Source organism: Asterias rubens, chromosome 10, assembly GCF_902459465.1.
Source record: "Asterias rubens chromosome 10, eAstRub1.3, whole genome shotgun sequence".
Lineage (NCBI taxonomy): Eukaryota > Metazoa > Echinodermata > Asteroidea > Forcipulatida > Asteriidae > Asterias > Asterias rubens.
In genome coordinates this window covers 13,644,978-13,656,579 of record NC_047071.1, presented here as the reverse complement: position 1 = coordinate 13,656,579, position 11,602 = coordinate 13,644,978, and the positions used below count along the sequence as shown (strand labels likewise).

The 11,602-nt window shown below is 41.7% G+C and overlaps 1 protein-coding gene across 1 annotated transcript; it reads right to left on the bottom strand.

The window, feature by feature from the left end:
- Window positions 1–63: 63 nt before the first annotated feature.
- On the bottom strand, window positions 64–11,179 carry LOC117295686 (angiogenic factor with G patch and FHA domains 1-like). Its single transcript, XM_033778396.1, has 13 exons — window positions 11,141–11,179; window positions 10,838–11,045; window positions 10,321–10,497; window positions 9,312–9,476; window positions 8,160–8,291; window positions 6,817–7,008; window positions 4,855–5,881; window positions 4,117–4,228; window positions 2,774–2,924; window positions 1,888–2,050; window positions 1,302–1,518; window positions 1,009–1,108; window positions 64–279 (listed from the first exon to the last, which is right to left on the bottom strand). The coding sequence occupies exons 2-13, from the start codon at window positions 10,841–10,843 to the stop codon at window positions 64–66; spliced, it is 2,658 nt and encodes an 885-aa protein (XP_033634287.1). The 5' UTR covers window positions 10,844–11,045; window positions 11,141–11,179.
- Between the last annotated feature and the right edge of the window lie 423 nt (window positions 11,180–11,602).

Below are 11,602 nucleotides of genomic sequence, written 5' to 3'. Positions count from 1 at the left end.
AGCGGTAACTGCACACTGCAAAAAACCATGCCCAGCGTTTGCGCTTGGTCCTTCCGACTCGTTTCAACTTGTCTGCTCCACCTTGTACCCAGGCCGGCGGCGCTTGCTGTGCCGCCCTGCCTTGGTTATGAAAGACCCCGGCGGATTGACGAGATTATAACGCTTTCGTGCTCGATCCCATTTCTCGTTATTTCTGCGTCTGATAAACGGCACTTGATCGAGACTCTGCACCATGCCGGCACCGAGACCCGCATTCTTAGTGTGGACCATTGCTTTAATCTGAAATGAAAATCACAATAAAAAATACCACAAATTACTTAATTGATTTGGGGTTGAACAAAGAAAATTTACTGGAGTGGGACTTGAACCAACGGCCTTCGGATGAAAGTGCCAGCGCTCTACCATCTGAGCTATCTAGCCCTATGCTGGCGGCCTCCCTATTTTGTCAATATAATTGTTCAGGGTGCCAGTCAGAAGCCATACAACGGTTAGTTGCTGTGTAGCCAGGGATCACACCCAAATTAAGATACAATCTGGGAAGCGGCAGCCAGCGGATCACCTTAAGGGGATGCGACTTTTTATTAAGATCACCAAGAACATGAACTGTATTGATCAAGGACTTAAAAGGGACCGTGGTTTCCTGTCTCACTACCAGGAGTAGATGCTCTAGTCACCTACTCCACCCTTTGTCACTGGATTAATTTACCCGTTAATTTTTCTGTGTAATCGCCATAGTAAAAAGAAGCTATCAGAGAAAACAGCATACGTTAGTGTACAGACCCATTTTTCTCAGAATTATGTCATAAGATATTTTAGATGTTGACAAATTTTGCAATGGAAGGGTATTGAATACAATGGCACTTTACACCATTTTAATGTGAGGTTAGAGATTTGAAACTTAATCAGCACCAGCACGATCACTATATGCTATCGGGAAAATGAGTACATCACAAGAATGGTAATTTCCCTTGGTCTTAAAGGTTGAGATTTAATATTAATGTGACTTACCGGTTCTTTGATTCCTTGGTCGTTCTTGCCAAGCGACTGACCCTCTGACCAACCCATCTTTGACAGCAACTTATGACCAAGATTAGTGGAACTTATCGCTCTGTGTGACAACAAAATTAACCATTAGATGAATATTAATATGAAAACATATAACCACATTCTAGAAAGTTACGATTAAGAAAAACAAACTTATAGATCGCAATGGTAAGCAGCTCTATGAAATTGGGCCCAAGGTCTGATCGTTTGGCCCAGCTTGCTCTAGTCAATATCAGGAGACTTGAGTTTTTATTTACCTATCTACTGAAGCAGGCTCATCATGCGGTTGATACGGGTTATCGCTTCCTACTGTACGACGTCTGTCACCCGCTCGATCAGCGTATGCAGAGTTCATCAAGGACGGATCCTTATTCACAAAGTCGTCCTTAGTTAGGTTGAATTTCTTCTTGAGTTGCCGAAGCTCCTTCTTGCGCTGTTGTTCCTTGTCTTGCTTAGTGCTCGATGATGCAGTCCCTGAAAGAAGAAGAAAAAGAAATCTTTCCGTTTAATTTCACTTTTGTATTGATTAATTCTGGTTGTGTAGCTGGGCACTCTCAGAAAAGCTAACTTAATAACTGTAGCCAAGAACCCAATGGAGAGAAGGAAGGAATTTTCAGTTTAAGGTGTGAGAGGAAACCCCAGAAAAAAAGGCAAGGCAAGATACCACTGCGTCAACCTGATCTCATGAAAACACTTTTTTCCCCTTCTGACACCTTCAGATGGTTAGTCTTTCTTCAAGCCATTTATTTTTACCTGACTCATACTGTGGCTGCACTTGAAGACACATTTTTATCTGAATGCCTTCAGATGGTTAGTCTTTCTTCAAGCCGTTTTTTTTCTTACCTGGTTCATTCTGTTGCTGGATTGCAATCAATGCTTGCACCTGTCCCGGTTCACATTCATCACACGTTTCGTCCCCAGCGTGGATGTGGAGTCTAATCGTAGTACCTCCAATGGTGATGTAGTCACGATGAGATAACGGATGTGGTTCACTCACCACACGTTGCTGAGTGGAGGACAACCACAACACATATAAGAACTTCAATCAATTAAATTTAGTTTATTGTTTATTATGGTGTGGCGTGGCCGAGCAGAAAAGAACAGCAGACTCAAACTCTGGTGTTTCTGATCAGCACATTGTGTGTCAAGTACTGCTTGTGTCCTCAAGCAATGCACTTAATAATCTTTACTGCAGCATCCCTCGGATGGGACGTAAAGCGGATGGCCCTGTTTGTTGTGTAATGCATGTAAAGCACCCAGTGCACTTATCATAAGAGAAGGGTTTGCCTCGGTGTTCCTGCGGTGTTCCTACGGCTGATTTCACGAAATGCTAGGATTAATCCTAACTCCAGTTAGGACGAGTAACCCGTCCTAACTTAGGATGGGTTAAATTCGTCCTATGTATTTGATACGGAACTGAACCGTCCCAAGTCCTAAGATTAACCCTAAGTAGGAAGAGTTTGGTGAAATCGACGGCAGGTCTGATTGGCTGCATATTGCGCCACAGCACCTTGTAAAACATGACATGGTGCTATGTAAAGGAATAGGTCTCATACTTGAAAATGCAGCTCCGCAGTTATTGCAGAAAAAATACTGAATGCTAAAGTGCAATGAGCATAACTGAGTGACTGATTTGAGCGCTGTATAAGAAGCCACTGTTATGTTATATTACAACAATGAGTTATTGCCAATGCACTTTCACTGCTTAATCTAAACCTCACTCACTCACCTCTGATATTGCCTTGCCATTGATTATCGTTCCATTCTGACTGCCAAGATCTTTGATGGTGTACTGTCGTTCTTCGGACTCGTACACAATCTGAGCATGACGCTTGCTCACCTTCACACTCGGAATTAGCAAAATGTGACTGCTGCCCTCTCTTGAAATAAACAGAAACATCGTGGCGTCAGAGCGATGAAATGAAATGTCACAATTTTGAGGAAATTCATTAAGAATGGGTACAAGAGGTGCTTTATTATTCTTTCTTGAATAAACTGAAAAAGTAAAAAAGAAATCAAAAAAGTAAGAAAAACAAGTACAGGTCATTAGATATAAGTGGGACCTTGTTGCACTGAGAAATATGACATTATTCCCCAATTGATTGGACGCGATGCAGGTCTGTTCAAGATACGACCTATTGACCAGTCTAAAATCACATGCAATAAATTGCTGTTGTTTGCTTATCCTAAAAATCACGCAAAAGTTTGGTTGGTAATCTTTTTTTTTTATCAAGGAAAACCTTTTCATGCTAAGCAAATTTTTATGCTTAGCAGCTCTATGAAATTGGGCCCAGATCTAGTCTGGTCCCCTGACCAAAGATTCCTTGACGTCTCTTGTTAAAAATCTTAGGTCAGGGATCACCCATGGTTAAATATAGAGCATGACGCAACTTGTCAGGGTCGGGGGTCATCTCCAGGGAAACCATGTCTGCACTAGTTGCGATAACGTAACCCTCCTCCCGACGGCCGTCACGCCAGAGGATTACGAGATTATTTTGATCGGCAATTAATGACAATCTGGTTCAACACGTACAATTTCGACAGCTAGTCACCAGATTTGCCCTATTTTTACCACTTTCAAAAATCATGAAACTTAATCCTCATTCAATGTCTAATGAACACTCAAGTCAAAACACCTTTGAAAAAATATTTTTGAAGAAAAAGGACAAAAACTTACCAGATCCCGGAGCGATTTGCTCTAAATAACAATAGCTGGCATAAAAACTCCTGTATCTACGGCCGACAGGACTGACATTATGTTTCCATACCGAACATCAACGATACTGTCCGAATGTTGACGACAACACATTCGGAACATTTTGGATAACTTTGAAAAAGGAGGAATTCCTCCTTTTTGGTCACGTGATTTTGGGTGATACCAGTCCCCTAAATTCTACAGAGCCTAGTCAGCGATTTTTGGGTCTGGGAACCAGACTAGCCCAGATCATTACGCCACTGGAGTGAAGAGAGAGAGAGAGAGAGAGAGAGAGAGAGAGGTAAAGCTTCCAGAGGGGGAGCTTCCAGATGGAGAAAATAACTAAGCTTTTTAAATCTGTTTAAACTAGCTTTTACCTTCCAATTGTTCCACCTGAACATGTAACAATGAAGAGCGATCCCAGTGGTTTGATGGTATCCGACTTGGTCACGATCATCCGAATACACGGCGGGTAGTCCACCTTCAAAACTGTGAAAGGAAACAAAATGTCACGTCAGATTTAAAGGGAAGGTACACGTTTGGTAGTTACTCAAAACAAATATTAACTTAAAAACTTACTTGGTAACGAGCATTGGAGAGCTGTTGACGGTATAAAACTCTGTGGAAATGACTCCCTCTGAAGTAAATTAGTTTTTGAGTACGAGGTAAATTCTCACTAAAATAATTAAAGACTTCTAGCTAAAAGTCTTTTATTCTTATCTGAAAGCACACAAATTTTTCCAACAAGGGTGTTCTTTCTTTCATTATTTCCTCGCAACTTCGATAACCAATTGAGCCAAAATTTTCACAGGCTTGTTATTTTATGGTTATGATGGGATACACCAAGTGAGAAGACTGGCCTTTGACAATTACCAAACGTGTACTTTCCCTTTAAACTCAAAGACAACTTTTATTCAGCCATGCAACTTTCTAATTGCAACAAAATGTGAAAATGGCCGATCACACTTAACTTTTGTACAGTGTTTTTTTCAGCTTTCTATGGCACTTTTATGAAAAGAAAGAGGAAATCAGCTGATCAGCCGAAAAAGTTGCATGCCTGTTTTATGTTGCAGCTTAGTGCAACATGAGGCTACTTGAAAAAAAGTAAACTTTACCTTCTATTCCAGTTGAATTATCAGAATCCAAATCTATTTCTTCTAACTCGTCATCCGATATATCGCTGTCAGATTCGTAAGAGCTGGTATCGCTGAAGTCTGACCCAGACGACTCGCTCTCCGACAACTCTCCTTCTTCCAATTCGTCCGAACTTAAGACGATAAATTCCTCTCCGTCCTCCTCAATAATCATAACATCTTCACCGATCTCCTCGTAGGAATTGTCCTCTGCTTTGTCGCCTTTGCTCCCAATTTCAAGATTCGTTTCTGTCGCAGGTTCCACTTCCCCCGCTTCTGTTTCAAGATTGGGAACAACGGCGGCGTTGTCTCCTTCCTGTTCTGCTGACCCCTGACATTTGGCCTGTTGACCTTTGTCCTCGTCCGTCTTAACCTCTTCCCCACTCTGCGAGTCATCTTTGGCGGTTGATCCTTCGGAGCTACCCCTTCCTGTTTCGGGACTGGTTTGGGCGTCTTTCTGAGTTGCCTTCTTAACTTTCTCATTTTCCAAGGGTCTCTGATCCTTCTTAGAATGAAGTTTCTCATCTTCTTGTTCAGGTCTCACTTGGCTGTTACTTTCAACCTCTTCATCGGGTCCTTCGTCCACTCCAATCTCACCCTCAGACAGCACCTCCGTCACCATGAGCTCATTCTGCGTGCGATGGTAACTATGGTCATCCTCCTTACTCCTCCGCCGTTTACCTTCCGACTTCTTAGCTTTCTTTCTTGAATGTCCCTCGAGTCGCTGTTTCCGTCTTCTTTCTCTAGACTGCTTTCTCCTGTTATGACCGTGTCGACTTTTGACCACTTCAACATCACCACGCACTTCTTCTTGACTATGAGAGCGATGCTTCTTCCTCAGTTTAACCTCGCGTCGATCTCTTCGAGATTTGACGCGCTCGTTTTCTTCGGGACTCCTGCCGAGGTCGATCAACAAGCCAGTCCTTCTGCGTTTCTGTTTCTGTCCTTGTCTGGTATCCTGTTCCATCTCGACAATTTCACAGTCTTCATCATAAGCGCTGTCTTTCCTCTACAGCACCACACCAAGAAATAGAAATAATCAGAGAAGAAAAAAAGAAAGATAATATTAGTTGACCTACCTGCGGTAATGAGCGAGCAGGTAGGTTGATTCGTATTCTGGGTGTTGAGCGAACTTTGGGCGTATTAAGATCATAACTTTGTGTGAAGGCGGTTGGATCATTGGCCCCGGGGTAAGCATCTTGCTTGGGTTCTAATGTTAGTCTTGACATGGTAGAAATCAACGAATCTTCCTGCAGGTCACATGTAAAGAAGTACAATATACTCAGGTGGATCGCCGTAGGTTTTTCCAATGTGACATTTTCCTCCCCGTTTGCTACCACGTTTTCTTTGTTCAATCCCAACATTTTTCTTTGTTAAACCTGAAATCTTTTTGAAATGTATGCAGTTAGTTTCCTTTGTGGTTTATTTTTGATATCTGAAACAAAAAGTCGCATCCCCGTGGCTGCCGCTTCCCAGGTTATATCGTAAACTTGGGTGTGATTCCTGGATTCTGACTGGCAAAGAAATTAAAAAATTAGGGGACCGCCAACATGTGGCTAAATAGATTAGTTGGTAGAGCACCAATTTGTTAATTGTTTTCAAATCCCGCTCTAGTAAAATTGTCTGGTTCGCTCCCCAAATAACATAAAAAAACCCCCAAAAAAACTCCAAAAGTGCCCATAAACCGTCCTACATATACACCCATATACACATGTACATGTATGTACTATCACTCAAAGAATACTATGACTTTGGGTGCCCAATGCAACCAGTTTAAGCATGATACATTTTTAAACTTATTTGTTTGTTACACAGAATTTTGAAAACCTCAAAAAGCTAAAAATAAAGCTGGGCATTTTAGGTTCAAATCGTTTTAATTTCAGATCCATACACATATCTACTAAAACTAGTGGGACTAAAAACCAGCACAATCCTTACCCTTACCTCTCTTGTCTCCTCCACTCGTCTTTTCCCGGTCTTCTTCTCGAAACCTCGACCCCGACCCTTCCCAGAATGCTTCTGTCTTGCCCCATAGGATGCTGGGAGTTCCACTTGAGAATGGAACTGGTACGAGGAAGACCTTTCATCGAAGTAGTAGTAAATTCCAGAGTTGGGATCGTAATATAGTTTGTTCACCTTTTGAAAAATAAAAAATAAATAGTTATTCCATAATACGATACCGAGTGTCACTGCAAAGTTGTTTTCACCTCACACTTAAAAAGCTCATTCACTTAGGGTGCGATTGATTAGCTTCCCTGGGTCAACCCCGGTATGCCCCCGGTGCGTTCGAATAGCTTTGACGTCATTCGGGGGGATCATCTGGGTCAGCACCAAGTGCACTGCTTGTGGAGTGGGTCACTTTGGGGCTGGCCCCAGGTGCAGGTTGACATTACGAGAGGGTCAGTGATCGTTCGATTAGCTCTTGTCAGGGGTTCACCCGAGTGAGCCTCACCGCAGGGTCGACACGGGGGAAGCTAATCACACCCTTAATTTACACTAGAGGAATAAAGGAGTGTATATTCGGTTTGCAGTAACATCATCTACTTTGCTGTGTAGATTTTCTTCTTTGGGAACTATAGGTGTTGCTTTTTTATTTTATCGCTGCGGAGTAGATTTCGGAATTCGGGAGACTACTTAGTTCTGAAAAGAACTGTCCTACTTATTAACTACTTACCTAGACGGAAGGTAGAAAATCGGCTGGGACTACTACTTTAGCTTCAGTGGAATGATGGGACCTTTTGTTATTAACTTCACTGCTGCGGTGTGAGTTCTTAATAGACCGATCCATTAGGCTCTGCCCTTGGCGCACAGGTGAGCAAGAACACATGAACCTCTCCAATGCCATACTGCACAACTCTGCCACAGGCGCCAATCATACACGCGCGCATGTCAGATATTACAGTGTCAGACTTTTGGTTGCGCACTGGGTTGTGATTGGTCAATATTCTGTTTTTTTTAATGCTTTGTGTACTACATGTATATTATGTTAAATCTATATTAATTTTATTGTGTACCCCAGATATGGGGCACAGATCTATGGATCATAGTATGTATTTGCTTTTTTTTGTCCTATGCCCATCTCGGGGTATTTTTGTCAATGTATTACGTTTTGTACTGTTATGGCAAATAAAATAATAATAATAATAATAATTCAATGGGGCGGAGCTAAATGGATCGGTCTATTGGTCTCAATGTTGGACTGGCCTGCTATAGTCATCGTTAGAATATTCTCACCTGATTGTAGTTATGGGATCCAACATTAGAACGCATACAGAGTCTATTCTCACCTGATCGTAGTAGTAACCGGAGTTGCAATCATAGTACATGCCGGACGTTGTATCCAAGACAAAGCCACTCCTATTAACAGCAGCCTCAGCGGCAGCCTTTACACTATCAGCTACAGACTGAGATGACGTACCCTAAACATAAAAAAACATACAAGGAATAACCAGCATGAATCTCTGGTATTAAAGCAACAAGATCATTAAGAAATCTTTCACAAATCCTTCAAACTCCAACCTGGTTTTGCCCAATTTGGTGTGCTGGGTTATGACTAACCATATCATCCATTAGGTCATTAATTGCAACTTCATACTCGTCAAGATCAAAAGGTCATTAAATTAATACAAAATGTGTATAAATTATTATATAATGTTTCCTTTTTTTCCAACCAAATATGTACCACGAAGACCAACTCTTGATCAATAAACCACATTTACCAGGAGCTCCAAAATATGCAAAAGCGGTTTTTAAGAAATTCATACGAATTGTACTAATGACCTTGTAGTCCCAGTGTCGTGGTTGAGAGTCTCGTTCACTCAAGCTCTGGTGTTGTTAGCAGCAGAGTGTGGGTTGGTTACAGGGTCATGACACTTGTACCCTTGAGCAAGGCACTTGCATGGTGCTTCGTAAACAGTTGGGAAGGTAGTGCATTCTACTAGCCCAGCCAGGCTACTACAGTGGATGATACCCATGCCTACATTTGTACAACCTACTGACTTTGAAGGGGATAACCCTGTTTCAGCTCTAGTAGTAAGTGGCAACAAGCCCCTGGTGGCAACAAGCCGCTGGTGGCAACAAGCCCCTGGTGGCAACAAGCCCCTGGTGGCAACAAGCCCCTGGTGGCAACAAGCCCCTGGTGGCAACAAGCCCCTGGTGGCAACAAGCCCCTGGTGGCAACAAGCCCCTGGTGGCAACAAGCCCCTGGTGGCAGTTGATTTAGATCAATAGCCCAAATTGGTTAAGTGCAGCCCTCACCTTTTAAGTGGCCATTCAGCCTAGTGATGTCAGGCAATCTCTCATACCAACACAAATAAAATACCCCCCCCCCCCCAAGAAAAATGTAAAATGGGAGTTTGATTTCAATGATAAGTTCCTTCAAGATTCTGAACTTCAGAATGTAAATGAAACATTCTCAGGGTTATATCTCCTAAACTTACAGCTGTTTGTTCTTCCATGACCCAATCTGATGGGACGACTCTATCTGTCGAGGTTACGTCCGATGTTGTCATATCAATTATTGGGTCTATCTGACAACTGACATCCTTCACAGATTTCTTCAGAGTTCCGCGGACTTCAAGTAATTCTTGACTCAATGTTTCCACCTGCAGAATGAGCACTATCAAGTTAAGTGTACGATACATGTTTTGTGATGACCCTAGAGAAAAAAGGGGTGAAGTGATTTTTGCAGCATTGCATGGGGAAATATCAATGTATATTTTGTTTGCGTTAACACCATGCGGTCAGATTCCGGTAGTAGTGTCTTGCCTCGCCTTCCACCTTTGGGACCTCGGTTCGAGGCACCATGTGGGTTGGGTTTTCAGTCCCTAATCGACTGCGTGGGTTTTTCCCTGGAATAAATCTCTGGGGTTTTCCTACCACATCTAAAACTGAAATTTCTTCATTGGCTTCTCTCTTTTCATTTTGCTCTAATAAGAGTGTTGAGAATATATACATCCAGATCCAGATATCTACTTTGCTGTGTAGATGATGTTCTTTTTAAGAACTTGTCTTCCTACTTATTTTGACTAGAGAGGGATTTGAACCAATAACCTCTGGGGTCGTTTTGGCGGCAGTAACCAAAAATTGTTTCGGTTGTTGGTCGTTGGTTCTGCTGTTCAGACTGAACAATAACCGAGTTGTGAGCTCCGTTACCATTTTGGTTATGACGTCAGAAACAATTATTGGTCACAGCCACCAAAACGCATCCAAGGATTACTGTGCCGGCGCTCAACCAACTGAGCTCTCTAGCACTATGTTGGCAAGCTCCCTATTTGTCAATGTTTGTTCGAGGGTACCTGTCATTCAAAATCCATACAACCGTTAACTGCCGTGTAGCCAGAGATCCAAACCTTAGTTTACGATACAAGCTGGAAATCAACAGCAGAGGGATCACCTTAAAGGGAAGCAATTTTTTTATAAGATGTTTAAAGTGAATCTAATCAGCACCTTCTCTAGCAATTCCTCGTTGTATTTCTCCAACTTGTTTCTGGACTCCTCAGAAACAGCAAGTTCCTCCTGAACTGTTGCCAGCTTTTCCTTTGTCTCAGCAAGTTCTTCTTTGAGACCTGAGACCTCTGAACTCGTGGCCTCCATGTCAGTATCTTCTGGCTTGTCCACATTAGGCTTCAAGAAAAATAATAACATTAACAATTAGAATTAACCATTATTTTACATTGCATTTAAAAAAACCGATAACTTTTTAATACAAGTATAAAAGGACATGGCTTATGCCTGCTTTAAAGTTTCAGAGTTGTGGAACGAACGAAAAATGAGCGATCATATGGTTTAGTATGTGTTCGCATGGAAAACAGTCACTGTCCAGTGCAGTGGCAGTGACACACAACAACACAGTACACACACAGTGTCAGTAAGTTGATGGAAAATGCCTTATTTATTAATGAGCTGAACTGAAGCATTTCCTTATAAATTTAGGTAAATAAGATTTCATCACAGTAAAACATACCTCCATTTTAAAACTCTACAACAAGTCACTCCGGCCGTACACACTTAGAGAAGTCAGCAAGTTGATCAACCACCAACCAACCAAAACAATCAATAAAACAAGAAGTGATTTTTCACTGTGTCTCAGCTCAGATCAGACTCAGTCTGCGATGAAGCTTCGGGTTTTGATGACTGAGTGAATCAACATTCTGATGCTCATCCGTACTCCACTGAAAACAAAAATGAAATTGAAATGTTAGTCTTAACGATAAATGCTAACAGTTGACGATCGCAGTGGAAATTTGTCATAAATAGAGGAAGAAACCTTGTGATGTTGGGTTCCATTTCAGCTTGGAAAGTCGCCATTAAATGATAAACTGGACAATACTAATTTATTGGTGGCGCTCTAATATTTTGGCTTCCCTATTTTTGCTGAAAAATTAAATAAGTATGGTATGCCGAAAATACAAAAAAATGCTGTATAGTTAGTTTTCACTGCAGTTTGAATTTACTTCTTTTTGCAAAAACATGCACAATATTTATAAACAAACTACTTAATCAAAAATCAAAGTTCTTACAATGAGCATAGCAAATAACAGAGAATAAAATTCATTGAAGTATTAAGCTTAGATGATCTTCCAAACAAATGAACGCAATTCCGTCTGCGTCAAGCAACCATTAGCTGTGTACAAACAGCGCGATTTTGCCAACCAAAATGTAAGTGCGTCTGCGCTATGTGCAATTTACATATTTAATGGGAAGAGTCCAAGCATCATATCACCAAGGC

Excerpts from the sequence above, each read along its gene's own strand:
- LOC117295686 (XM_033778396.1), bottom strand. Across the intron at positions 9,477-10,320 it reads ACGAGGAATTGCTAGAGAAG|GTGGAAACATTGAGTCAAGA; the intron begins GTGCTGATTAGA and ends CTCATTCTGCAG. Across the intron at positions 280-1,008 it reads ACCAAGGAATCAAAGAACCG|ATTAAAGCAATGGTCCACAC; the intron begins GTAAGTCACATT and ends TTTTCATTTCAG.